The sequence below is a fragment of the Vicugna pacos genome, chromosome 12 (assembly GCF_048564905.1).
Source record: "Vicugna pacos chromosome 12, VicPac4, whole genome shotgun sequence".
Lineage (NCBI taxonomy): Eukaryota > Metazoa > Chordata > Mammalia > Artiodactyla > Camelidae > Vicugna > Vicugna pacos.
The window spans coordinates 5,696,193-5,723,162 of NC_132998.1; the positions used below are offsets into that span (position 1 = coordinate 5,696,193).

A 26,970-nucleotide genomic window follows, 5' to 3' on the forward strand; every position below is an offset into this window, starting at 1 on the left:
TAGCAGCAGCTTTTGATATATAGATACAGAGTACAAAGAGGTACAGAGTAAGAGAAGACATCAAACATGGTACAGTCGAACAACAAGGGCTGGGGAGGGAGTTAGTATCAGAGACCACAGGTTTGCAGCATGCTGAGAGAAGAGGCCTCAGTCCCTCTTAGAAACTGGAGAAGAAAGAGAAAGAGGTTGTGAGGAACCACCTTGCAGCCCGGCTACTGAACAGGAACAGGGTGGCTTCTGTAACAACTTTGGTTTACAGTCCTGTTCCTTTGATACCAGCAACCAGACGCCACCCTCCCAGCCCCTGCTCCTCCACCCCCCATCCTCCCTAACTCTTCCTTCCCCATTTCTCCTGCTTGCTTCTCAAGCCTTTCTGCCTGTGTGTGCCTGGCCTAGTTTTCTGGAAAACCCCTGGAGAGGGCTCGGCTTGGGTGCAGCCCAATAGGAGACTGGCCAATATTCTCTTGTTTCTCATTCTCCAAGGATCCAAAGTGGACAGTAAAAGAGGATCCCAGTGCCTAGTTGTGGGCCCTGAACCAACCCTGGTGAGAAGCCTGGTGACACGTGAGAACCAGGAAGGTGCCTGTGTTGCTAGGAACGCAGTGGGCACAGGGGAGACGACCTGGGACAGAGGTGGAGAAGGGGGTGGTGCTTGGAGGTGGGGACACGGCTGTTTTCCACCTCCACTGGCAAGATGGGAGGGGTGCTGACACTGCAGCTAGAGGGACAAAAGTGACTTCCTGGGGCATTTCTTAAAGCTTACTGGTGACATATACAGATATGAGGAGTATAGGACACAGGTGTAGAAGTAAATCAAACGTCTCCTTTACTGGAGATGTTTTAGTTCAGAAAATGCCTATCCATACAAAAAGTATCTTAGGATGGAGGCAGAGGGAGGGTTGAGAAGATTTCCCAAGGTCCCCTAATATCTAAAAGTCTGTGACCTGTGTGAGGGGCTAGAGATGGACACTGCCCTTGCTCACTTCTTTTGACATGTTTCAGTGACCCCTAGTGGCAGAAAGTGGTACCGTGGTTACTACTAGGGCCGAGCACAAGGGGGGAGGGGAGGCCAGTGTCCAGGACGTGGGGCAGTTTTGATGAAGCCCCTGAGGGCAAAGCAGGAGTTAAGGGACAACTATAGAGTAAAAGTTTTGAGATGATTTTTAAAAAGCAGGAGAAACAAAGAAGCTGACGGCAAGAAAGGAGGCCGCCTGAGGGTAGTCAGAGGAAGCGGCCTGACACTACCTGAAAGTGCAGGTATGCAGCAGTCCACGTGGGGGATTAGCTGGCTGCTGTCTCTTGGTGGAGAGGGAACAGCTTGGCCTGGTCCTCAGCCTCGTAGCCGCAGGGCAGGTCACTCCTGGGAGAAGACACGCAGCACAACCACAGCGCGTCAGTGCCGTGAAAACGACAGCACTCCGGCCACTCTGCTCTCCCAGCATCCCCCCGGCTGGAATGCGGAGGCGCCACGGGCGGGACTGAGGAGGGGTGGGTGTTCTGCACCGGGGCAGGGGAACGCCTGCATCTTCTGGACAACAGTGGTGGCACGAATGGCTCTCATTTCCGCCTCCTTCCCCCAGAGGCTGCAGAGAACCTCTAAGTGGGGCACTAGGGAAATGCCATCACTTCTTCTGAGCCCACCCGGAGAACCCAGGAGCAGTGGGCACTGGTGTACCTGTTGTCATTAATATCGGTGGCATTTCCTGAAGAGACCATCGTTGAAAACACAGGGTTGGAAGAAGGAAAAAAGAGATGGGGTGTTACAAACAGTCTCCCCAAACCCTCCCTCATCCTAATCCCTTGGAGAAAAAGGTAAGCCTCTGGGGAGCAGAGCTGCCATCTGGGTCCGCGACACTCTGTCTTCAACTACCGCGACCTGCGCCATTATTTTGTTTGAAAAAAAGCCTCCCTGAGTCCTCACAGAGGAGAGGAGAAGGGGAAAGGAAGGAAAGGGTGGGGACAGGCACGGTGACAAGAGGAACCCACTTCTAAGAGTCCAAGGCCCCGAAGGGATGCAGTGTCTGAGCTGTAGGTACAGGGCCACTTACTTTTCTGATACTTTTCAACTTACCCTGGGGGTCCCGCAAGCTGGTTACCCATCTTTTACACTCACCGTTGTCCATGTTGGCCTTCTGGTAGGAAGCCAAGGGGCCACCAGAAGATGTGGCCCCACTGCTGGTGCAGGAGTTTGCAAAGCTGGATAGAGCAGAGGAGAGAGATGCCACCTCTGGCACCCCACCTTCCACTATTCTGAGGACCACTAACCCACACTCATCCTCAGGGGTGGAGCCATACACCCCTCCCATCCCCAGGGACCAGAGGACAACGAACATGGCCACAGGCTGGGAGGGCAGATGCCCACCTTCTAATCTAAGGTGTGAAGTCGAGAAAGGGTTAGAAATGAAGCTACTTAGGAAAAGAATTAAGTCTCACCCCGTAATTATCCCCCAGCCTTATGCTTCTAGCGTGCAGAAAGCCCTGGATTGGGACTCTAGCCCACGCCCACACCCACGGTCACTCACTACATATCTGAGGTGGAGCTAGGTGCGGCCTGCAGGTACAAATTCTGGTAGTTCTGGAAGAGGCTGTTGGTGTAACTGATGCACTCAGGGCTCCGTGTGCCATAGGGGTTGGTGGGTGAAGACGCTGGGTAGTGGCCAGGCCGGACGGGTTTGGCTGCAGCGAAGACAGGAAAATGACGATGACGAGGAGATCTGTTACCCTGCAGTTGCCCTGCTCCCTGAGGTCATTTAGCTAGAGTTGAACTGAGTTGCTTACAATTCATTTTTACACTTTTTTGGGGTGTTGGGTGAGGCTGAAGGTGGGGTTGCTTGACACTTGGGAATTTGCTGGGTTTCCCCAGATGGTAATCCCCCCTTGCCTACTGATGACCACTCCCCACTCACCAATCTGGGCAGAATGGCCCCGCTTGCCGGAGCTCTTGTACCGCACAGCCTCCTTGATGCGGTCCACCTCCTGCTGGTACCGGCGCTTGTCCTTCATGGCGCCCTCCTTGGCCTCTTTCAGTGCACCCTCCAGGGCCTTAACTCTCTCAGCCGTAGCCCTAAGTCGTTTTTCCAATTTAGGAAGCTCACAACGCAGATCTGCATTGTCACGTACCAGCTGTGTGGTGAGCCAGGGGAAGAGCCCAGGAGAAAGGCGAACCACACAGAGACAGAGCCAGTGTAGGGGTGCAGGTGGGGAGAGAGAATAAAGAAAAGTCAAGACAGAGAAGATGGCAACCATGTTGTTTCCTCCAAAGGCCTCATTCCCTTTACGTAGTTGCTGTTCTAGCCAGTTCTTTCCTTCTCCCTTTAGCAAACGGTGGTCAGGCGTTTAAAAGTTACATCATTTTCCAGACAGCAAAAACGTGCCAACTTCTCTGTAGCCCAGAACTCTTGTGACAGTGCCCTGTTCCAGTCTCCTCCTGGCCTAGACACACCGCCCCCCCATCACAGCGGGTGCCAGACCGACAGCCCCAGGGCAACCATGGGGATGAGGCACCCCCCTCACCCAGAGATCCAGAGATGGTTTCGTGGGCATGCACAGGGTGAGGCAGCAAGAGCACAGTAGCAGTTGAAAGGTGGATATGGTACTGGGAGCAGGCTAGGTGCAGTGCAGAGCAGGAGCAGAAGCTGGAACACAGGAGCCCCACCCAACACACATACACACGGCCGCCCCATAGGAAGGAAAGAAAATGTTTGAGTTCTCACAAACATTTGTGCTCGTTACCTTCACGGGTCAAGGATTTCCTGGGCTGTCCTTCCCCCCATTTAAATTAAGCTAGAGCATGGCAGCAACCACCTTACAGCCAAAAAAGACTTCCTGATCTTTTTATAAGGTTTCACTCAACAACTGGGGACCCTATAAATTGCAGACGGAGCCGGCCTTGGAAGATGATCAGGTAAATCGGTGTAGCAGGGAACACTGGAAGAATTATTCCTTTAATTTTGGACAGTTTACAGATTATAAACAATGTTTTGCCGTGATAATAATTTAGCTTGACCTGTAATAGGGCTATGGTCTATTACACATCGCTTGTGTTTTCCTTTCTAGTCTTATGTCTGCTGAGGTGAGAAACTAGGAGGAGTCCTCTATCCTACAGGTGAGTAGTTTTTGGTCTCTGAGACGTACAGCAGAGGCAGTGGCTTCATGGAGGGGAAAGGAAACAGCTAATGATTTCCTGAAATCCGCTACAATGAGGATGAACCTAGAGGGCACTGTGCTGAGTGAAATGAACCAGTCACAAAAGGACAGATTCTGGATGATTCCACTTAGGCAAGAGTCAAAATTTTAGAGACAGAAAGTCGAATGGGGGCTGCCAGGAGCTGAGGGGAGTGGGGAATAAGGAGTTTATTTAAAGGGGATGGAGTTTCAGTCCTACAAGATGAAAAGACTTCCGGAGTGGGGTGGTGGTGATAGTGGCACAACATTGTGAGTAGATTTACTACCATTGAACAGAACACTTAAAAATGGTTATGGTGGTAAATTTTATGTGTAATTAACCACAATTTTAAAAATTGGGGAAAAAAACAATATAATATGCCTCTGGCTAGAAAAGGAAAATGAACAGAGATTTAAAAGAATGGCAAAACTGACTACAAATGTTTCTTCCCAGTCTTTCAACTTTTCTATAATGTTGTTATACTCTTTTACAGTAAGCAAAGGGGAAAAGATGTTAGTAAAGCCCTCTGCAGGTCTGAATAAAATAAATAAGCCTTGTGGACTATCACTGGGCCACAGTTCTGGGATTTTTTTTTTCATTATTTAAAAAAATTAAAAGGTGTACGGGGTATTTACTATACATGCTGGGCAAAGCACTGGGAAGAAAAGAAGTTTAAGCTCTAGTTTGGTGAGAATATGAGTATAAAAGGAAATTTAAGATGGACTTGAAAGGAGAGGGATGAAGTATAGGTCAGGATTTATTTTATGAATCAGTTAAAGAGCCAGTTGACAGCATCTGTCTTCGCGGCTCAGCTATTTGGCGCTAGTGAGGGTGCTCCTGCTCTGTGCGCACCAAACATTTCCTGTCCTGACTCCTTCGGACTGCCCCATCTACCTCCCCACCCCATACCTTTGAAACCCAGTCTTCCACCTAAAGAACCGCAGCAGCAAGGAGGGGGACAGAGAGGCAGCAACTTAATACACAGGAGTTTTCACGGGCCCAGACCAGGGGCTGGCTGGGCCACCTGGAGGACATCATATCATTTCCCTGTGTGCCTGCCCCAGGCCTAGGTGGGTGGAGTCCTCGCCAGGAGAGAAAGCCCAGCGTCCCTGGCTTCTTCTTGCCTCACTGCTCTCCATCTCTGGCTAGCGTCTGACCAGTATCCCTCGTGTATGGTTACAGCCCCATGCCTCTGAAAACTCCATCAGTTTCAACCTCTCCCTCCAACAACGTAGGCCTGGGGAATTCCAGTTTGAGCAGAGGCAGGTAGGGGAGCTTTGGGAAGGGAAAGCAGGCATAGAACAAAGAACTAGTAAAAGTGGAACCAAATGTGGTATAAAGAAGGGATTCATTGGAAAAGGGAAAGGGAAAAGTAAGGAAAACATGCGAGTAGATTTTCCTAAATCCAAGGGCCTCTGGGGATTTAAGTATCCTAGACTCCTGGCCTCAAGAGTTCTCTTTACCCCTTCCCCCAGCTCCTACCTGTTTGTGAACCTTTGTAAGCTGTTCCAGGTTGTTCTCAAGAAAGGAAATCTTCTGCTTCTGGGAGTGAATCCCCCCACTGTCCTCGGGCTCCATTTCTGCACTCTGATGAGAGACAGGGACCGGGGGGAGATGTGGCTGTTCTGAGGCCAATCAGGTCCCACCCAGACCAGGCCAAGCCGGCCCCACTGGAGGCCACAGGGACTGGAGAAGGCTGGGCCCAGGAGAATATGGGGGCTTGGAAGACCCCCGAGACAGCACTCACTTTCTTGACTCGAGTCGTGACGTCTTGAACGAACAGCTTGCGAAGGTTGTGGAGGGTCTGGAGTTCCCGGGCCTGGAAAGAAATGATGAAAAATTGGGGGCTGCCAAATACCAGGTCACCATTCCCCCTCTAAAATTACTGAGTCACCCATCCTTGAGGAGGTGTGTCCTGACTGTGCCACAGATTGACTCTGCAGAAAGGCAGCAGGAATGGGGTTAGGAAGAAATCGGGGGAAGAACTGAAGCCCCCACCCCCACCCTGCTAACTTGGCACAGGAGGAAGCCACTCACAACTGTCTCCTCCAGACCCTTGAGGTCCTGCTTGGACTGCTCGTGTCGCTCGTACAGAAATCTGGAGCAAGAAGGAAACAGGAGAATCTCTCAGGGCCACCCCCCCTCCCACCTCTCCTCCCGCCTCCATTCCTTTGATCCATATTTTATTATTTATTGCACAAGTTACCCATGATCACAGTGCAGAAATTAGAAAAGAAAAAATAAGGAAGACAAATTCCATAAAAAGCCCATGATTCTACAGATCTAACCACCATTAACATTCTGGTGTCCATCTTTCCGGACTCTTCTACGCATGCGTATCCCACATAAATGTTATGGGATCGTACCATTCATACTGTTTTCTAACCTGCTTTTTACACTTCACAGAACATCACCAACACCTTATCCATGTCAGCTAATATTTGAACAGAAGTCATTTCTGAAAGTCTCCCCTTTTTTGCCTTCCCCACCCCATCACATTGTTCTTTTGGGGCACTTGCTTCCTGCAGTCACCGTATGCACATCTACATTGCATCCTGCCTCTGCAGCGCATCTGAGTAGCCGTCTGAGCCCATGTGCCCCGGGTCTGCAGGAGGACCCGTGACTCACGTCAGCTCCTGGAGTTTGGTGCTTTTCTCATGTTCTTCGTTCTTCAGCTTCTCGTAGTCAGCCTGAAGCTTCTCCAGCTCTAACTGGAGCTTCTGATTCAGGCTGTGGGGGGCAAGGAGTTATCGGGGAGAACAAAAAGATGTCAGTGAGGACAAAGGGAAGGCCAGCTCCTCAGACACCTTCCTTCTTGTACGAGTGGCTCCAGGTAGGGCCGATTTGGATTTCAGAGGCAGACTCGGGCCACTGCTTCCATGGCAGGGTAAGGGACCCTGAGCTATCTAATCAGAAGAGCCTCACGGATAGGGACAGTCCTTACTCCTTGTGCCTCTTGCAGCTGGGCTGCAAAGTCGTGTCACTGTCGGAGGAACAACTCGGGGAAGTTAAAGAACCGGAGCCTGGCCCAGGAGGGAGCATCTGAGTGGGTGCAGCAAGGCGAGAGGACCAGGCAGAGACTGAGCCGCCCCGGGGAACACTTACTCTTTGAGCTCATCGATGGTCTTCTGCTTCTCGTTGATCTCATCCCGGAGCCGGGCCAGCTGCCGGTGATGGGCCTCCCGGTGGCTCTCCATCTGCACCTCCAGGGCCTTCTGCAAACAACCCAACCTCAAGCTCAAAGCTGGACTACCGAACAGCAGCTTGGCGAGGGTCAGCACAGCCCTGCCGGGCCCCATCATGTCCATGCCTTCCCCACTTGCCTTCACGTCATCTGTGTCCTGTGTGTCTGGCTCCTGGTCCTTCAGGGACACTTCATGCACAGTTTCTGAGGGGAAGACAGTTTACGTCACACCTACCTCCTCCAGACAGAACTTCACATTGTGATCAGAGCTCCAGGCAGGGCAGGGGACCTCTACCCAGAATGGGCCCACAGGGATGTTCTTCTGGGTTAGGACTGTCCAATTTCATATGCAGGGACAGAGAACAATGGAGGGTTTCTGGCTCATGTAAAATGCGCCTCATGCATAAGCTTGCTAAGAGCATGTGAGCTGGACTCCATGATTTCAGTCTACTGCTTTGGGTTAAGTGTGCTTCTTTTGATGTTTGTTGCTTCCCCCCAACCCCGTCCTTTGTGGGCTCTCAGATCTCACGATGGGTGGGTTGGAAGTGTAAGAGGGCCTCACCCTGGGCCTGGAGCTTGGCTAACTCATCGCTCAGGGAGTCATAGGACTCTTCCAGGTGCCGCTTCTTGAGCTCCACACTCTGCATGTACTCCGTAAGGGAGCGGATCTTGGCCTCATGCTGTTGGGGTGAGGGTTGGTGAGAGGAAGATGATGGTGCAAAGGACCAAGCTCCAGGCAGTGCAGACCTCCATAAGCTGTATCTCCCACCTCCAACCACCCCTCCTGCTATGCCTTCCCTGAGGATGCAGGGTCAGGGCCATTCCTCTGGAGACCCTTCCTTCACACCCTCTTGGTGCAGAGGGCAGTATCCCCCCGCCCCTTCACTTCTCAGGCCTGGACCCTCCCCGCCGCCCCCAGCTTTTCTGACCTTGACTTCAGTTGACCCTAGGCTCCTGACATGAACGTGGGCGCTAGGAGTTACCCCACGTCCACAGAGTCACCCTCTCTTATGGCACCCAAAGGTTCTAAACCTCCGGCCCTCACCTGGGAGATGAGGAGCTGGCAGGATGAGAGCTCCCGCCCGGTCACTTCCATCTTGCGGTGACATTCCACCTGGAGGTTCTCCAGCTGCCGGCACCGTTTGACCACAGACTTGACTTCCGATTTGATTTTGCTGATGTAGAGTCGGGCCACGGTGAACTCCTCCTCGATGGCCCCACTGATCTCCACCGGCTGTGGGGGAACAGGGGAGGGAAGAGGTACCTCTCTGCTGCGGGGAAGCCTTTTATCCACTCCCTTCCACTCGGCCCAGCCCCGCACACACCCAACACAGGGACTCAGGTGGGCCGGCCGTGCTCTGAGCAACTTTTAGCAGCTCTTTCCCCTGCATTTCCCACTAAGTCCCTCTCTCTGCACTTAAAGATCCAATTCCAACAGTGACCTTCTTCTGTTCTCTAGAACAATAGGATAGGACATTCTTCTGTATTCAGACTGATCTGTTTGATCACCTAGATGGGTCACTGTTGCTGTCACAGATCTGCATATATCATTCCTAACTTTGTGCCCCCATCTCTAAATCCTGCTATAAGCACATCTCCATTGCTTCTTTATTCAGTGGGTATGTCTATTTAGAATGTGTGTTTCTGTTGAGTCTTATGCAAACCTGTACCTGCCTTCCTGTGTCTAGTTTGCGGCCGTACTTCCTGGATCTTTGGCCTTCCCTTCTCAGTATCCCCGCCAGCCTGGGCTGTCCCACCCGCGTCTCTCCCCAGTGCCCAGAACAAGAACGATCCCAACAAGGCTGCCGCCTCTTTCTCCACTCACCAGCTTAATCTCCCCGTTGCCCACGATGACACTGAACTCACTCAGGTCCTTCATTAGCCCATTCAGCACCTCAGCAATTCGTTTTCGCTGGTGGCCACTGACCTCCTGTAGCCGCTGCAGCTCAGACTCCAGGGATAGCATGGTGGCCTGGGGACAGCCCCTCAGGTCACCCCATTGCCACCTGCCTGCTCCCCTCCCCAGCCCAGGCGGAGGCCTCTCCCTTCATGCACAGCCCTGATGGCTGCAGCGAAGAGAACACAGGCCCTGCAGAAGGGTCTGGAAGGGAGAAGGGTCGGGAGGGTAGAGGCAGTGGCAGGGCCGGGGAGGCTCACGACACACTGGACGGCCATGCAAAGGTGCAAACATGATGTGGCCCCGTCAGGAAGCAGAGGTCCCTTTGGATGTGGGGGGTGTTCTGAGGCCGGGGGCTCCTGGCTGGCCACTCACCACCTTCTGAGACAGCTCATCCACCAGAAGCTGGTTCTGCTGGCTCTTCTCCTCCACCTCCTGGGACTTCTGGTCGTAGTTCATGGCCAGCTCCTCCAGGGCCTGCAGCACTTCCTTCACCTCGTCCTTCGCCGCGTCGTTCTCCGACTGCAGGTGGCTCAGCTCCTGCTGGACCTTCTCGTTGTCTCCTCGAGTGGACACCAGCAGCTGCGAGGGAGGGGCGAGCCAGTGAGGGAGTCTGCTGCCAGTGACCACTCGAATGGCCCTGCGGTCTGGGGAAGCTGAGCCCCCTCCACCCGGGCACAGCTCCAGGACAGAGGCAAGGAAACAGGCCAGAGTCAAGAGGAAGTGGGCATTCGGCTTCTCAGGAATAGGGCCACAGAAGGCAGGGGCACTGAGACCCCAGCATCTCTGCTGTAAGCAAAACCCCATTTAAGTCCCCAGACTTCTGTGATCCTGGAGGGTGACTAACCACTACGCAGAATGCCTCTTCTTTCACCTCATCGGAGAAAGGTCTTTTTATGCCTTTCGGAGATGGACACACCGCCCTCTCCTCCTGCATCTTGCCCTCCTTCCCATTACCTCTTCCTGGTCCAGCATCTGCTGCTTGAGCTTCTCTATGAGCTGGCTCTGCTGGTTGATCTCGTCATCCTGTTGGAGGCAAAGGGGAAAGCCGGAGTGAAGGGAAGCTACTCTTTCCAGTTCAGACTTACAGGGCTGGGTGGATCCAGTAAAAATTCAGATAGTTTAGGCTTTGAGTTAGAAACTCCATATCCTAAAAAGAAAGAGGTCTTTTCCTCAGCTTCTCTCTTCGACTCCTGCCCTTACTTTTTAATTCTTCTCTTTCTGGAAGTTGGTATGACCTTGACCATACACAGAAAAAGCCTTCAAATGTTCATATCCTTCAACTGAGAAACCCCACTCTAGCAGTCCATTCTAATAAAATCATTCAAAAGCAAAGCCTTATGCACAAGAGACAAGGATAGTTATTTCTTTTTTTTTAAATTTTTCTTCTGTTTTTGTTTGGGGGAAAGTAATTAAGTTTATTTATTTACTTATTTATTTTAATGGACGTAGAGGGGATTGAACCCAGGACCTCATGCGCGCTAAGCATGTGCTCTACCACTGAGCTGTACCCCCACCCCCTCAAGGACAGTCATTTCTGAGATATTTATAATAGCAAAAACAACCAACCAACCAAAAAAAAAAACCCAAAACTAGAAGCCCTGTAATAAATAAACAATTAAATACATTTTGATAAATGGACTGTTAGGCAGCCATTTAAAAATACTTTTATGAAGAATTGTTAACAAAGTAGGAAATTGCTCATTATATAACATGGAAGAAAAAAATCGGGTACAAAGTTACAAATACAGTATAATCTCCATTGCATTGCTTTATTTGTAAATGGTGGGATGATGGGTGATTTAAAATTTCTTCTATATATTTTTATTTATCTTCCACATTTTCAATAACGAGCGTTCATCCCTTTTAAAGTCAGAAGAGGCAGGATAAGCTAATTCTTTAACCCCTCCCTCACCATCCCACCGGGCTCACCTCGGTGCCTGCCCGACTGTCCTCACCTTGTCATCCAGTTGCTTGTAGAGGCGGCGGATCTCCTCCTCATACTTCTGCCGCTCCTCGGGCGCGATGCGCACCACGATGGACGAGTTGTCGTTCACCGGCGTCTCCTCACACAGCTCGGCTCCCAGGGCGGCATCTTCCCCAGCCAGGCGCTCCGTCTCAGGCACGTTCTCTCCTGGCGAAGGGGGAGAACAGGTGAGAGATGGGAAAGGGAAAACCACACCTGCAGGTTCTTCCTCCCTCACCCCTCAATTCCAAGACCTCCAGGCTTCCAGCTGTCTTGCCAAGTGGACCGCCAACCTCTGTGGGTGTGGGGGATGAAGGTAGTCAGCCCCCCTCCCCTTCTCTCATGACCGCTCTACTGCACCCCTCCAGAAGCGCAGCCCTCCTTGAAGGGCCCTCTCTGGCTCCCTATGCCTCTCAAACCCACGGGGACCCCCCCTCTTCTAACCACTGCGCCACCGGCTCAGCTCAGCCTCCAGCTTTGCAATCGTCTCCTTCTGAGCCTTTGTCTTCTCCTTTTCCTTCTCATATTTCTTCTTCCACTGCTCTGCAGTCAACTCCAGATTCACTGAGGCAGTGTTCTTAATGGTCTTTGCCCTGGGAGAGGAGAACAAAGGGATGAGACCTCCATTAGGGCCAGCATGCCTCTCAGGGGAGGGCGTGCAGGGGCTGGGGGGAGCAGGTGACCCTGCCACTGACCGCTGCCCAAACATCAGGGTGGACTTGGTCTCCGCATCGTTGAAGCTGGATGGTGAGCAGCAGATGAACATAGTTGTCCGGCAGTTTCCTCCCAAGGAGTCCTGGAGAATCCGTGTCATTTTGCTGTCACGATATGGAACGTAGGTTTTCTAGGGGAGAGAGGAGACCGTGAATCAGAAAAATTAATTCAATGGGGAAATCTGAAAGGGTAGTAGTGCTGACTAGGATGGAGCAACCCAGGAATGGGGCGTGATGAGGTGGGGGCATTAGGCGAAGGTAGAAAATGGGGTGGAGTTCAAGGGGCACTCACAGTGCCCTCAGCCAGCGCGGAGATCACGTTCCCCAGGGCCGACAGGGACTTGTTGATATTCTTGGCCTCGTCCAGCACAGCTCCCTCTGCTCCAGTCTTGCTCACCTACCAGGGTATGAAGGGGTGAGTGTGTCATGAGCAGATGCAGAGGGAGCAGGCTCTCACCACCTCTTCTCCACTCTTGCCAAAGGCCACTTTCCCGCCCACATAGTATATATGGCCACATGAAATGTCCAGAAAAGGCAAATCAGAAAGTAGATTAGTGGTTGCCAGGGGATGGGGGAAGGCAGAATAGGGCATAACTATTAACAGGTGATGAAAATGTTCTGGAATTAGTGGTGAGGGTTGCATAATCTTGCAAACACACTAAAAAACACTGAATTGTAGACTTTAAAATGGCGAACGTCATGGCATGTGAACTATATCTCAGTAAGAAAGTTATTTTGATTTTTAAAAAGGCCACCCTCCCCAGAGATTCCTTCCCTGCCCACCCAGCCCCCACAGGACCCCCAACCTTCTCGCTCCCTGCCAGGTCCACTAGATACAGCTTCCCACTGAGCTTCTGCTCAGTCTCCATATTCTCCTGCTTGATGTTGATGAGGAAGATGCTGTGGCTTCGAGAGCTGTGTTCATTCATGTCTGTAGGAGGGAGGGTGAAACAGTCCCTGTAGCAACCTCTGTAGAACTGAAGCCCTCAGCTCCCCACTTCCATGGGCTGCCATCGCCACCCACCGAGAGAAAGGGTGTCCGCCAGGACTAGCCCAGCCCTTACATCTACCTGGCAGCAGGGTCACATGGACAAGCATCCCTCCTGCTCTGGAGGACACATCTTCCCTTGCTCACTTTTGTGTCTCGACCCCAGAGCGCACGGAGGAGAGGCAGACCCTCAGACTCAAGAGCCCCTCCCTCCCAACTCACTGGTGACAGCCACATGACGATTGGATTTCCCCTCGTCAATCACATCTAAAATCTCCTCTGGGCTGGACACAAAGCGTTCGGTACAACCCTGCAGGGGACAAATGGACAGTGACCCATAAACTTTGAACTGCAAATTAAATTACCTGCACAGTGACCAAATGCCCTTTCAAGACAGTGCCTTTTCCAAGGCTCCAGATTCTTCCCGGCCCCTGGGCATGTCTCACCCTCCAGGATATCTGCCCTCCAACTTCTGGGTCACTGGTCTACCCTCCTCCTAAACCTACATTCTCAATACACTGGCCCCATCTGGGTGCCCCGTCCCCACTCTCACCTTGACAAATGGCACCCGGTTCTTGTCCTCGTGCACAGACAGGTTTGTCTTGGTCACTGAATCAAGACAACAGAGTGAGCAAAGCCAGCACCTCCACCCACCACCTCCCCAACCCCCGCACCCTGGAGTCTGCTCAGAGATGGTGGATTCTTCCACATGCAAAAGGGAGGAAGACTCCCCTGTGAAGCCTAAATGCCCTGCACATGCTGAAGACTGTTTCTCCTCCTCCAGAATTCCAGCCCCAGGGCTCTAGCTAGTCTCAGGCTATTTATACATGGGTCTGGGCATCTGAGCTCATCTTCTCACCCTCTTGGTTTTGGAAATTCCTCGTAAGTGGAAGCAAGGGACGTGAGTACGCATGTGTGTGCCCTCGCGTGCCTGCTGCATTGCTCACCAATTGGTACCTAAGCCCAAGAGCCCAAGAGCAATGTGATCTTTCTTTTCCTTGCCCTCCTCACCCAGACCCACCGAGGTTAAACACCACTCACCATCCAGAAGGTCACGAATTTTGTCCAGGTAAATCTCAAAGTAAGAAACCTGGTCAGGGAGAAAGGAGGAGTATGGCGTGAAGAGAACCTATCTTAAATCTGATACAGGGATCTCAGGCTAATGTGAACTGCTCAAATGGTGTTGGTGAGAGAGAAAGGGCAGAAGAGTCTATGTTGGCAGGGAAGAACTCAAGTGACCATGGGGGGAGAATAAGCTGGGGTGCCCAGGATCTCAGTGGGTTCATACTAGATCCTCCCCTTCCAGTCCCAAAAGAGAACTCCCAGTGGCCATGCCCTGGTCACCTTGATGTGGAACTCAAGGTTCTCATCCATGGAGTAGATGTGGTTGAAGATGTCTCGGGCAATTCGAGGAATGATTCCCATCAGTTGGGGGTCATGCAGCTTTCCCTGGGGAGCAAGGGTATTCAGGAATGAGGCTGGGGCTCAGGAAGAATCAGACAACTCAGAGTATGCAGACGGACACAGAGGTAATAGCTGCTATGAAGGCCACGATAAGTTAGGCGGCAGCCACTACCACGTCTACCTTTCAGCGGAAGGAGGAGGGAACTGAGCAGCCCTTTAGACTTCAATTGCTGCTGCTTTTCCGGGTGAAAAGAAGAAAACTGGAGTAGCAGAAAGGAGGGTGAGAACTGCAGCAGGCTGAAGGGGTTCCATTCAGCTTCCACTGTAACATTCCCTTCTGTTCATCCTCTGTTCTAGGCAACCCTCGATTCCTAGATCTTACCCCACTAAGATTCCTTGACGTCCCATTAATGCTCTTCGCTCAGAAAGTCAGAACCCTCACCTCCATAGTATGTGTTTTCCCTGAGGATGTCTGTCCATAAGCAAAAATGGTGCCATTGTAGCCAGCAAGGACATCTGGAAGAGACGGCAGAGAAAGAGCACTAGTAGAGAGAAGTGGGATTGGGAATGGGAACCTGAAAATACACATTCTAAAAATACACCCATTACCTTTGACAATCTGCATGGCACACGCATGATAGACTTGCTCCTGAGTCGTGTTTGGGGGGAATACACGGTCAAAGACATATGGCTTCCCCTGGAGTGGAAATAAAAGATGGCAGATGTCAGCAGACAGGTGTGAGGGAGGAGAAATACCTGAGAAGGCACGTTCTTCAAACTTCAGTATGCACGGACAATTATAGGGATGAGAGAAACTAAAGAGAAACAAAATTTAGAATCGGCACCAGGAGCTGTGTCTGTAGCGGAGAGTGTCATTAAGGAGCATCACACAGTGGGACTGCGTGAGGGGATCTCAGGCTTGGTATGATGATTCAGCACTCACCGTCCCAGACCCCCTCCCTAGAAACCAAATGGGAAAAGACAACAGGGCCACAGGCTGTGGAGAATGAAGAACAATTTGTTAACTTAAAAATCTACCACTAAGTTAAGAAATATCTTCCTTAATAGATCTATATGACTTGATATGGAAAGATCTTGAAGATGCATTAAATGAAAGATGCAAAGTTAGCGATAAATGACTAGTATATTGCTTATTGCATAAATGAAATATACAAATACTGAGCAACTGAGCTGTTGTGGGACTATTAACACAAGCTTTCTCTTTGTGAAAAGAACATATGGAGTTAGAAATACGGTTCTCCCTTTAGGGAATCAGCTTTAAGTAAAGAGACACTGTGAAGCATATCACCCAGACCTACAAGTTCTTTGTTTAATTCAGGTCATGTGTTATGAATCATGTGTGCTGATAAGAATGCTGAAGTGGGGGGAGGGTATAGCTTAGTGGTAGAGTGTGTGCTTAGCATGCATGAGGTCCTGGGTTCAATCCCCAGTAGCTCTGTTTAAGTAAATAAAGAAACCTAACCTCCTCCACCACCACCCCCAAAAAAAGTCAAAAAAAAAAAAAGAAAAAGAAAAAAATGCTAAAGATATAAAATATTTACAACTCAGGGAGACAAACAGAATATATTTGCTACCTAATCACATTAACAGGAAGATCTCTGGTGAGATTAAATGAGGCTACGCTTGTTCTCCATCGTAGCAAGTTTCTCAGTCCTGTTTTCCTGTCATTCAGTATAAAGAGACTATGACTTAGTTGTCAAATTGCTTTACTACAGAGACCACCTTTATTCAACTGATATGTAAAACTCCAGGTCCATGGACACCAGAGTTTGGGACACACATTGTAACTAAGTAAGAAAAGTGAAAAAATTTGGTTAAAACTGGAGACGTGGCTCTAGGTACACCCACAGTACTGCAACAACATATGTGGAATCTTTTTGCAGAAGCAATCATACAAAAGCACTAACAGGGGTTATTTTGGGGAGAGAAACTGGGAGAGGAGGCTTTCATTTTTCATTTTGTATCCTGGAAGGTTTACATTTTAAACCATGTACAAGTTGTATGTTTTATTTTTTTAATGCCAAAGAGAGTGAGACAATAGTGTATTATTCTGTTTCCTTCTTTTTACTTCTCTGCAAAAAGGAAAATAAATATTTTTTGTAATATTTAAAAGATTTTAAAAGTCTGGCTCCTGATAAAAATCTACCTGGAATATTTACCTGCTCTCCCTGTGGGGAAAGTCTCCAAAGCCCAAAAAACAGAAACCACAAAGAAAAAGCAAAGGTGAAGGTGCCCTCTACAATGAAGGGAGTGCTGTAAGCAGACAGAGCCTTTCCAGAGGACAACATTATTAAATATTTAAACGTCCATACTGGTCGTTCCCTGTACCAGCAACCCCAAAGCTAGGCATTCATTTTACATCACTTGCTTAAGCACTGAAAGACATATGTAGAAGGATGTTCACTGCAGCAGTATGTATATTAAAGAAAAACTGGAAACAATTCACACCTCCATCACGAACATGCTGGCTATGATACCTCCATAATCTATCCCCATTAAAATGAGCAAGGTTGGTTTGTGTATACTGACCTGTCCAAGATCGATTACGTGAAAAAAACAGACAACGTGTATAATGTGTTTTTATATTTTTAAAAAGCACATGGATAGAATAGCCTTAGAAAAAAGATATGGAAGACTATGTACAGATCCATTAATGGTGGTGATGGCCCGAGAGCAGAACGACAGGAACTCATACTTACTACACTTCTTCTGTGACACGTAAATGTTTTACAATGGCATCATACTGCTTTTAAATTAAAAAAAATAAAATAGTATAGATGATGTTAGAGAAAAATGTGTGATGACACGACAAGGTATGCACAAAATATTTTTTAAAGGTGGGTTTTAAAATAGCATGTGATGTAAAAACACACACAAAAAGTACATAAAGGATTATGCCATTTCTATAAAAAAAGATCATGTATACGTGCATAAGTGCATACCTTACATAGGAAAACATGTTAACTGGCTGTCTTTCAGCAGTGGGATTTTAGGAGTTTTTGTTGTTCTTTTTGATTTAGATTTAAAGCCATTCTAAAATGAAAATGCCTGATTTTTAAATAAGAAAAATTTAAATTTCTAAAACAAAGATATTAATATTCTTACTGTGTAAAGAACTCTCATAAGGTAGTAACAAAAAGACAAAGCTAACCAGAAAAATATGGGCAAGAGTTAGGTACTAACAGCAGAAGAAGAAATACAAATGTTCAATAAACATAAAGATACTCAACATTTTTGAAGAAAAAAATAGTAATGTCATTTTTCACCCATCAAACTTGAAAACAAAAACTTACTTGTAATACCCAGAACAGATAGGGGTTCAAGAAGGTATAATTTCCTTGAAATGGGCACCTTCATGCTTTTCTGGTAGGACAGTACAGCCATACTTTTAAGGGGGCAATTCAGAAATACATAATCAAAAGCCTTGAATTGTACATATCCACCGACCCAGATATTCTACTCCTGAGAATTCATACTATGGAAATGTTAGCTACAAGAATGTTTATCACACTGCTCATAATAATGAGAAACGGAAAACAACTGAAAGGAGTTACATTTAGGGGACTGGTTAATGTAAGGAACTGAAACTATGGCACATACATATATTTTCTCATTTACTGTTATTTAAAATGATGTCATAATAGGACATCAATAAATGTCAGAAATGTGTTGAGTGAAAGAATTCAAACTCAGAGAGTATGTACTGTACTATTCTCTTTATATTAAGTTCAAGAATGGACAACACTTACGTGTTGTAATAGAAGTCAAAGCAATGATTGCCTTAGGGTAATGTTGACAGAAAGGGGGCAAAAGAGAGTTTTGAGGGGCAGTAAAAATGCTCTAGATCTCAGTCTGGGTAGTGGTTACACAGGTGTCAAAATATCTCATAAAATTCATCCAGTCATTTGCATAAGATTTGTGCACTCACTATGTAAATTGTGTCTCAGTAAGTGCTATCATAAAATATAACATCATAAAATGATGTGATAATGGCTCCTAAAAGATGAATTATGCACAACCTCACTGTTAATGAGAAATGAATATTAAGACTATGAGGTATCATTTTAATGTATCAAAGTGGCCAAAATAAAATAGTTTGACGATGCATTGCATTGGCTGGGCCCTTAAATATTTACATGGTCATTCAATTGTTTGTAACAGCAAATGATTGGAACAACTCTAAATATCCATATCCATCAATAGGGACTCAGCTAAGTAAATGGTGGCATATCCCTTTAGCTAATTATACAGTTGTTTAAAAGAATAAGATAGATCTTTATGTGCTGATATATAGAAGGATCTCCAAGACTCATTGTTAAGTTAAAAAAAAAAACACCAAGGTACTAGGGCGTGGGGGTACAGCTTGTGCTTAGCATGCACGAGGTCCTGGATTCAATCCTCAGTACCTTCATTTAAAAAAAAAAAAAGCAAGGTACAGAATAGTATGTATATAGTATGCTACCGCTTGTATAAAAAAGTATATATATGTATAAATGTATTTGCTTATAAATGTATGGTATGCCTTCAGAAGGATCCACAAGAAACTGGTAATAAGGCTGCCTTCTGACAGGGGAACTGGTGACTACAAAAGAGGGGTAGGAAGGAGGCTTACTTTTCCTTGTTCATTTTTTTATATCATTTGAATTTTGTCACATGTACATGTAAGGCATTCAAAAATTAAATCAAATATTTTTAAAAATAAATGAAAGTATGTAAAATTTTAATGATGGTAAGACAGTCAAAAATGGGTTTCAAAACAATATAGAATTTGTGATACACTTTTATTAAAATTCTTATCTATATATATTTAGAAAAAACCCACTGGAAACAAAAACATCAAATTGTTAACAGTGTTTTTCTTGGGGTGGTGGGATTTTGACTGATTTTTAGTTTCTTCTATGTGCTTTTCTTTGTTTTTAACTTTGTCAACAATTAAAATATATTAGTGTCGAAATCAGATTATGTTTAGTATTATTAAAGAAAAATCTACCTTGATTCTTTTTTTAAGGTTTGAGTAAGCTTATGAATTATTCATAGGACTTTAGTGAATTTTTCACCCTTTTTATCAATAGTTTGTCATTACACTTCATTACAAAGAATAAAATTCTTATTATGTAGAGTAAAATCATACAGTGTTACAATGAACAGATTTAAAGTGGCCTTGATGCCTCACCTTCTCAGTGATAATATCTTTTCTTTCATTTTGTTTTATTTCTTAATTGAAACTTGATTCTTGAATTGTAATCTAACTCAATATTTCTCCCACCCAGTGGCGAGGAAACAGAAACAAACAAAACACGTCCATCTCAGCCCAGTGACTCTCACCTATTCTCCACCAATGATGTCTATCCATGCTTCTTGAAGCCAGGCATGCAGCCAAAGGGGGTTAAATATAACGCTCGAGCCAACCTTGCCCCTCCCTTCTTCCCTTCTGGGAATGTGTGTATCAACTCCCTCTCTCCCTCTCTCTCTCTCTCTCTCACACACACACACCCACACCCACACCCACCCAGTTGCAGGATTCCAGAGGTTGCTGCGGACGCATTAAAATGGAGGGCGCTCTCCAAGTGCTGAAGGCAGTTATCGCCTGAGGAACCCCTTTTCCTCAGCCTAGGCTGGAATGAAGGAAAAGCCTAGAAAGGGAGGAAGGGGAGCGTTCTGGGAACTGTGGGGATAAAAAATATTCAAGAGCTAAAAACGGGTGCACTTAGTAATCTCGTGAGCAGGGAAAGCCAATAGACATAATTCCAGGGTTTCTGGGAAGGCCTGCTACTCCTTCCCTACTCTTGGTTGAGCCCTTAGATCTAGTTCATTACTTTTTCCTAAAATTTTTATGTCTGTTACAATATAAATGTCTTTTAATTTTCTATTGATCATAGTCAGGAAGAATTCGTTCTGTCAGATCTTTCTATGAGAATAACGAGGCCGGTGGTTTTCTACATTTTCTGCCTCTGGATTACTCACTTGGGAAACATCACCAGTATTTACATCTCTGATGACACATAATGACTCTGAGTCATACTGTAGTATGTCGTGGGGGGTTTCTTATCAGAATCTGGGGAAGTATATGTACACTTAGCAAAAGCCATCTCTGATGCCCCTTCCCTGGACTCTGCCCAGGCCGCTCTGCAGCCCTGTTCACCATGGACACCAGGAATTTCCCAAAGTCAGGGATTCACTCTAAATCCCCAATATCAAGCACAGTCCTTGGCCCATAGGATGCTCTTCATAAATATTTGTTGAATAAACACAGACACTGATGGAAGAAGAGAGCATGAAGATACTGGGGACTGGACATTTGGATGAAACAACCAGTAAAAGGGGAAAATGTTAACCACTTCGCAATTATGTCAAAGGCTAGCTTATGGGAAGATAGCATATACAAAATAATAATAATAATAATAATAATAATAATAATAATAATATCATCTAACTCTCGTCGGGAGTTTATTATGTGCCTGTCCCTGGGCTAAGCAGCTTATATGCATTATCTCATTTAATGCTCATAGGAATCCTAGGAGGTAGGTACTATTATTATTACATTTTATTAATGGGGAAATTGAGGTTCAGAGAGGTAAGGTAGCTTCCCACAGTCACACAGCTGAGAAACGGTAGAGAACGGTTTCAAATGCAAGCAATCCGATTCCATACTCATCCTGCCGAAGTGATCCCAGAACTGATGTGCCAAGAACGCATCAGAGCCTTATCATGGCTTTTCCTTCCCCTTGCCCACCTGGCCCCCTCCATTTGGGAATTTCTTCAAATGTTTCTGGACAGAACTAAAGCACTTCATCACTCCTCTTTTCCCACCTCAACTCCCTTTTAGAAGAACGCAGTTCTCCCACTCATCCGGGGAGTCTCTTTCACCATCTCTACCTCCAGATAATCAAAGACCCTGTGAGTTAGTGCAGCCAGGGACCGGAAGATTGTTAAATTAGGAACACTCATAGAACCCTCTACCTTTGAGGAATGCCTCTGTGATCCACTCTCTCTCCACCCACAGCAGTCTAGGCACTCCTCATAGCCTCCCCCGGAGGGCTTCTCTTCAGAGTCTCGCAACCCAGGACTCCCTGTTCTCCTCTGACCCACTCCAAGCTTCCCTGCGGTCTCCCATTTGGTCCTGTCTCCAGCACTTTAGGTAGTTTTCCATTATGTGTGCTGACTAAAGCTAATGGGAGGACCTGACATCCAAAGATGACCAACCTTTTCAACCTTTACTAAAGCACTTGGTAGAGACTGAACTTCTGAGCACCGGGCCTGATTTCTGTAGTGACACCCCTGGGGACTGTTGCCATGGTAACACTGGAGAGGCACCGGCCACGGTGAACATTACCTCCCCTCTCCATTTTCCTTTATGAGGCTACCCCAAGGCTAAGAGGAGAACTGCTCCCTCTCTTCAGGTATCAAAGGAATCCCGGGTTACCCCAAACAGCGCTGACTCTGCTCCAGTAATCCTGCTGGTCCCAACCAGGGTTTTCTACATGAGGTACTTGATGGCCCTGTGTTTTTGCCTCCCTAAGAACCCACTTCACTATCAGGAGATAGAAGGAAGGTAGAATACTTGAATGAGAGAGGAAAGGAGAGGGAAGAGAGGGGGGAGGGGCTGTGTGTTTCCTTACTGTCATCCCTCCTGTCTGGTGCAGATGCAGCAGCAGAGAGCAGGCACCCTGCCCACCAGGACCAAGGCAGAAAGACACTTAAACAGGTCCGCTTAAAGTCACAGCGGATTCTGAGTGACACAAGAGCAAAACAAGGTATACAGTACGCACAGACAGTGACCCAGACACCCTTCTACTATGACTCAGGCCATGAATTGGGCTAAGCCCATCCCAGATTCTTGGGAGAAGTCAGGGGAGTGGGGGAGGAATAAGGCTCACGGAGCTGTCTTCCCACCTTATTCTCCTACACTTTGCCAAGCAGAAAAAGCCCACGAACGTTAGGGACTCTGTAGCCCGAGCTAGCCGCATTGCTGCAGAGGCAGAGAGAAGAGCTAGCTGTTAGAGAAAGGAGCAGAGGCTGGGCTTGGAGAGATTATTCTTCCCTCACCTTCCCAGACATTCTGAAGCAGCCTCCTCTATTAATTCCTCAGACAGTTTCCCATACGCTGGGCCCCAAAAGGAGCTAGAGGAATACAGAGGAAAGGGGGTGGGAGATTTCTTTCCCTGTTGGGATCCTCAAGGTGCTCCTCAAAATCATCTCTCCTATAGCCCCCATCCTCCTGAATGAGGAATAAACAGAAAGCCTGGGAAGACAAGCTCCAAGGATGCTGCCTGAGACAAAATGGCCCCCCACAAGCACGTATCTTGGAGGGAGAGATTGACAGGAAGGGCTAGAGGAAGGGAAGATACAGAGCAGACAAAGGGACAGCCCTGCAAATTGCAGGCAAAACTGATAAGGAGGACCAGCTGTGGAGTAAGATAGAATCTGAATTGGCAGGGGGCCCTGGGCTGGCTTCTCTCCTCCCTCCCCACCTTCCACCACCACATCTCTCCTATTTAGCTGGGTGAATTGGACAGATCAACACAATTACTTCTCCCAACGTCACCCCCACGCCCCGAGCATAGCACATCAGGATGGATGACCCAAAGAGCCTAAAGGAGTCGGCTCAGACTTACCTAAAAAACCTAGAGCAAGGAAGCTAGGCTTAAAAGTGGAAGCCATTTATGGATTTGCTCCTCCACAACCATCTCACTCATGTTTCTCCGTCTTTATGTCACAGGGGGCCCTCAAGCTCTAATTCTCCAGCTACTGCCCCACTGTCCAGACTATTCAGAAAGGAGGCCCTGAGGGCTGATTTAGACTATTGTAGCCTGGCCAGAGGGACCAGACTGCAAAGCCTAAGGTCCCTGAGACAAAGAGAGACAGGGGCCCTTTCTATGTGGCAAACACAGACATACATAAGCACACACACAAGGCAAAACATCCATTTGAGTTCACAGTGTGAGTGAGAGAGCCCGGTGAAAGACTAGGGCCCTTGGGGACAGAACATGTAAGCAAGTGTCTTCCTAAGGCATGTTTACTCAAAGTCCCATTCTGCCTGATTCAGAAGGCCCAGGCTCCCTCCCCTTGTGCCAAGCACTGTGGATCAAAGATACATAAGAAATGTCCCTGACCTTGAGGACTGCCCTTATATGTGCTCTCCCTCCTCAGACTGATTACAGTTTCCTGGCCCAGCACACCTCAAGCCTCACTGGACTGGACTGCAGGCCCTTTCACCCCATAGCCTAACAGTCCCTACCAACCTAGGAAAGGGGAGGTAGGTGAGGAATTCCCAAGGAATCCCTATGGTGCCATCACAGAGAAAGGTCCAGAACAGAAATCTGCAGAGGCAACGTGATACAGAAGAAAAGACAGGAGCTTTAGAGTCACAGATTCAGTTTCAGATCCACGAATTAACAGTGTGACCTTGAGAAAGTCAATCGAATTCTCTGGGCCTCAATTTCCTCATCTGTAAAATGGAAATATTAATACCTTCTTCAGAGTGTTGTTTTGAGGATTAAATAATACATGCAGAGTAACGAGCACACAGTGACTATTAGTTCTCCTTCTTCATAAGGTCTCCCGGGTGGGTAGGGGCTGTCATGATGAGGTGCAGGGGGTGGCCTGCTACTTTTTATTGGCTCATCAAGAGGGATGAATAAGCAAGTACTTGTTAGGATCTCAGGGTTTGGTTATTTTTATTTGTTTGGGGGAGTTGGGGGCGGGAGGTGGTCTGAAATCCTCTTCCTACCGTTCCATGGGAGGGAAAGGCAGACGTTTCCTTAGGACCCAGTGGCTCCCCCACCAAACTGGGTGTGGCATCAATGTATTTCTCAGAATACCCTTCATTAGATAGGTGCCCTTCCCCCACGTCCAGGCTGAAACTATTTCAGGGATGAGGGGGCCTTGGTTCTAGAGCCCACCCTCATTTGTACCTCCGCAGAGACCTTGGACTGCCCACCTCCCACCAAGCCCAGCCACTAATCTTCCCCCTCCCTTCCTGGGAGGTGGGGGTAGAGATCTGAGCCAATAACAAAGGGAAGATGCGCTTTCCCTAGGGAAGAGAGAAAACATCAGAAAAACACGGGACTTACTCTGAGGGGTGGGGACGCTGCAGAGAACAGCAAAGGGGAATCGGGTCCCCTGATCGAGGGAAAGTAGCCCCCTCCCACTCTGCGGAGACGGCCGCCGGCCTGGACAGGCCACACCCAGCCATCCCTGATGCAGGGAGAGGAGGGGCTGCGGCGAAAAGGATGGAGGATGAGCGGCGTGGAGGGGGTGCAGAGACAGGCAGGGGCCAAGGCTCGGCTTAGGGGAAAGATTCAGCCTCTTGCTCCCTCCCTGAAATTCTCTCCCGGGGCAGCACTCACCCCAATAACGACGCTGTCGTCCCCTTGGAAAATGGGGATGAACTTGTCCCCCCGCAGAATCTCGGCCTGGTTCAGGGGCCGAAATCGGCAGAGCACCTTGATGCTACATTCGTTGTTGGTCTCGGCCATGGTGGTCGCCGGCGTAGGGCTGGGCACTTCTTGGGCTGCAGGGGCAGCGTGTGCTCCGGTGGAGGGGTCTCAGCTGAGGCCGAGGCGGAGGACAGGTGCTCGGTGTCTGGGGCTGAGAAAAGCCCGGGCGAAGGCTGAGGAGCAGGGCCGCGGCGCGCTTCCTCTGTCCTGCGGCACCGGGATGCGGGCGACCTGGGCGTCTGGTCCTCTCTCGGCGCTCTGCCTCTCCGCCCCTCGCGCTGCAGCGCTGCGCTGCGGGCCTGGGCGGGGCTGCGAGGCAGCCGCGGGGCGGGGCTTCCTTTGCTGGGGGCTGCTGCTCTGAGGCGTCCACCGGCGAACTGTGGCACCTTTGCTCTCTTCTCGCCTCCTCTCCCCACCCCTAATGCTCAGAGATTACCTTCCCCTTACCCCTACCCCACCCAAGTCACTCACTACGTCCCAGCCCCCACATGTCTGGCCCGTAAGTCCCTCCCTCGGACTCCACCCCCTTGGAAGGACTAAGGGGTCTGAGGTGGGCGGGTCTCCTGTTGGGGAAGAGAGTCAACAGCGCCTCCACCTCCTTCGTTCCAAGGCATCATCTACCCTCATCACAGGCCTCTCTCCAAACTGAGAGCACACCTCTCCTTCCCTTTCCCCGTAACGCACGCAAAGATCCGCAGCACACTCAACCTTCAAGGGCAGCTGCATGTAGCCCTATGGAGGTGGGTGTCCAGGTGCCATTTTTCAGAGAGGTGTGTCAGGGGAGATTTGGCTCTTCCCTTCCCCTTCTACATCTAAAGGTGCAGTCCACTCTCTCCCAACCAGGTCCCCGGTTGGAAGGAAGCCAAACTCCCATTCTGGGCTATCAGAATTCAAAAGCAGATAAAATTCTCATTTTTGCCTCATAGGTTGGGACTGGAATGGAGGTGGGCAAGAGTAACTTTTGCAAGAGGAAGGGTGTCAGAAAGCAGTGAGGGAAGGGTAATGATGAGGGTGGGTAAGACCAGAGGGGCTATGAAAAAGGACTTCTACAGCAGAATCTGCATTTGGGCTTCAGGCAGATTTAGGCACTTACGTGAGTGTGTTTCCTGTCCCAGTACTGTTGGACAGAATCCCAACACCCCAGCCCTTTCTGGGGCCTTTCTTCTCTGTTTCTCCCCCTTCCCTGCCACACCTAAAGATTCCTTGTCCTTCCTCCCCTCAGGTCATACTCCTGCTGCAGCCCCTGGGCAGAACCACCTAGAAGCTGGCTGGATTGATTTTTTTCTCCACATCACAGGGCCTCTGCTGGCCAACAGAGTTAGACTGCAGGAGTTGAGGCTCTAGGCCAAGGCTAGGAGCAGGGTGATGGGAGAAGGGAGGAGGGGATTGAGGTTAAGTCTAGACTGGTAAGTGTCTAAGTGACCTTAGACACTCTAAGACAAGGATGAGAGAATGATTCCTGGCGAGACAAAACCTAACCACTCAGAACTGAGCTGAGGGGTTTCCTGAGTTGAGCATATACCCCTAACCCACCTTTAATCTTAAGGAAACTGAAGGATAGGGGTTCAGCATAAGAAATTGGATGGGAAGGTAGTAGGACTATGGAGAAAGAAGGGTAGAGGCTTGGGGAGGAGCCAGGAAAGTATACATAGAATGACAATGAGTTCTAAACTCAGGAAAATAGGCATCTCTCCAGTCACTTGGTCTGGCACTATTTCTAATTGTTGCAGCATCCTGCAAGCTCAGGAAATATCCCAACCCCAGGTCCCCAGGGACTCCTGGGTAGCATCCTTAGTGGAGGGGTTTCAAAATGCTAATCCATGGAGGGTCACCAGTCAGAGACAAAAGTTTACTATATATGCACCTCCCCCCAAACACACACACACACATACATACACACAAAATTCGGTAAGTTTTTCATAAAGCTGGATTTGTTAAATTTCAAAGGACTATCTTTTTTTCTGAGAGTCCTAAATGTCCTTCTGTACTTTTCTACTAAATAATGATGATAATACAGAGTACATTTTCTTTTTTTTTAACGTACTTATTCGGCAAAATATAAAAGTAGCAATACTATGTCTATCTTCAAAACACGTTGTTTTAATTGTATTGATCTGTGAAATTCAAAAGTTCGAAAACCATTAGTGAAGGGATTAGGAGCACATAGGGCGTTCAGACAGACATAGTCCTACC

The 26,970-nt window shown here is 48.4% G+C and overlaps 1 protein-coding gene across 2 annotated transcripts; it reads right to left on the reverse strand.

Annotated features, from left to right (window-relative positions):
• On the reverse strand, positions 1–26,007 carry KIF5A (kinesin family member 5A). 2 transcript variants are annotated; one of them, XM_006217956.4, is made up of 29 exons: positions 24,688–26,006; positions 14,927–15,014; positions 14,760–14,833; positions 14,258–14,362; positions 13,955–14,003; positions 13,467–13,522; positions 13,136–13,223; positions 12,732–12,856; positions 12,218–12,322; positions 11,908–12,056; positions 11,657–11,805; positions 11,205–11,380; positions 10,204–10,272; positions 9,622–9,828; positions 9,175–9,321; positions 8,395–8,583; positions 7,912–8,029; positions 7,489–7,553; positions 7,271–7,380; positions 6,794–6,895; positions 6,203–6,263; positions 5,913–5,984; positions 5,648–5,752; positions 2,907–3,123; positions 2,523–2,676; positions 2,114–2,196; positions 1,676–1,703; positions 1,246–1,360; positions 1–164 (listed from the first exon to the last, which is right to left on the reverse strand). In XM_006217956.4, the coding sequence occupies exons 1-28, from the start codon at positions 24,814–24,816 to the stop codon at positions 1,282–1,284; spliced, it is 3,099 nt and encodes a 1,032-aa protein (XP_006218018.1). In that variant the 5' UTR covers positions 24,817–26,006; the 3' UTR covers positions 1–164; positions 1,246–1,281. The 2 variants fall into 2 exon arrangements, 1 of the variants encoding a protein (XP_006218018.1); XR_012078240.1 differs by lacking the exon at positions 1–164 and having other exon boundaries at positions 1,288–1,360; positions 1,676–2,196; positions 24,688–26,007.
• Between the last annotated feature and the right edge of the window lie 963 nt (positions 26,008–26,970).

Coding starts and splice junctions, on each gene's coding strand:
- KIF5A (XM_006217956.4), bottom strand. CDS start 24,816: ATGGCCGAGACCAACAACGAATGTAGCATCAAGGTGCTCTGCCGATTT. Junction 14,004..14,257: donor ACCTTGAGTTCCACATCAAG/GTGACCAGGGCA, acceptor CTCCCTGACCAG/GTTTCTTACTTTGAGATTTA. Junction 9,322..9,621: donor ATGAGCTGTCTCAGAAGGTG/GTGAGTGGCCAG, acceptor GGCTGTCCCCAG/GCCACCATGCTATCCCTGGA.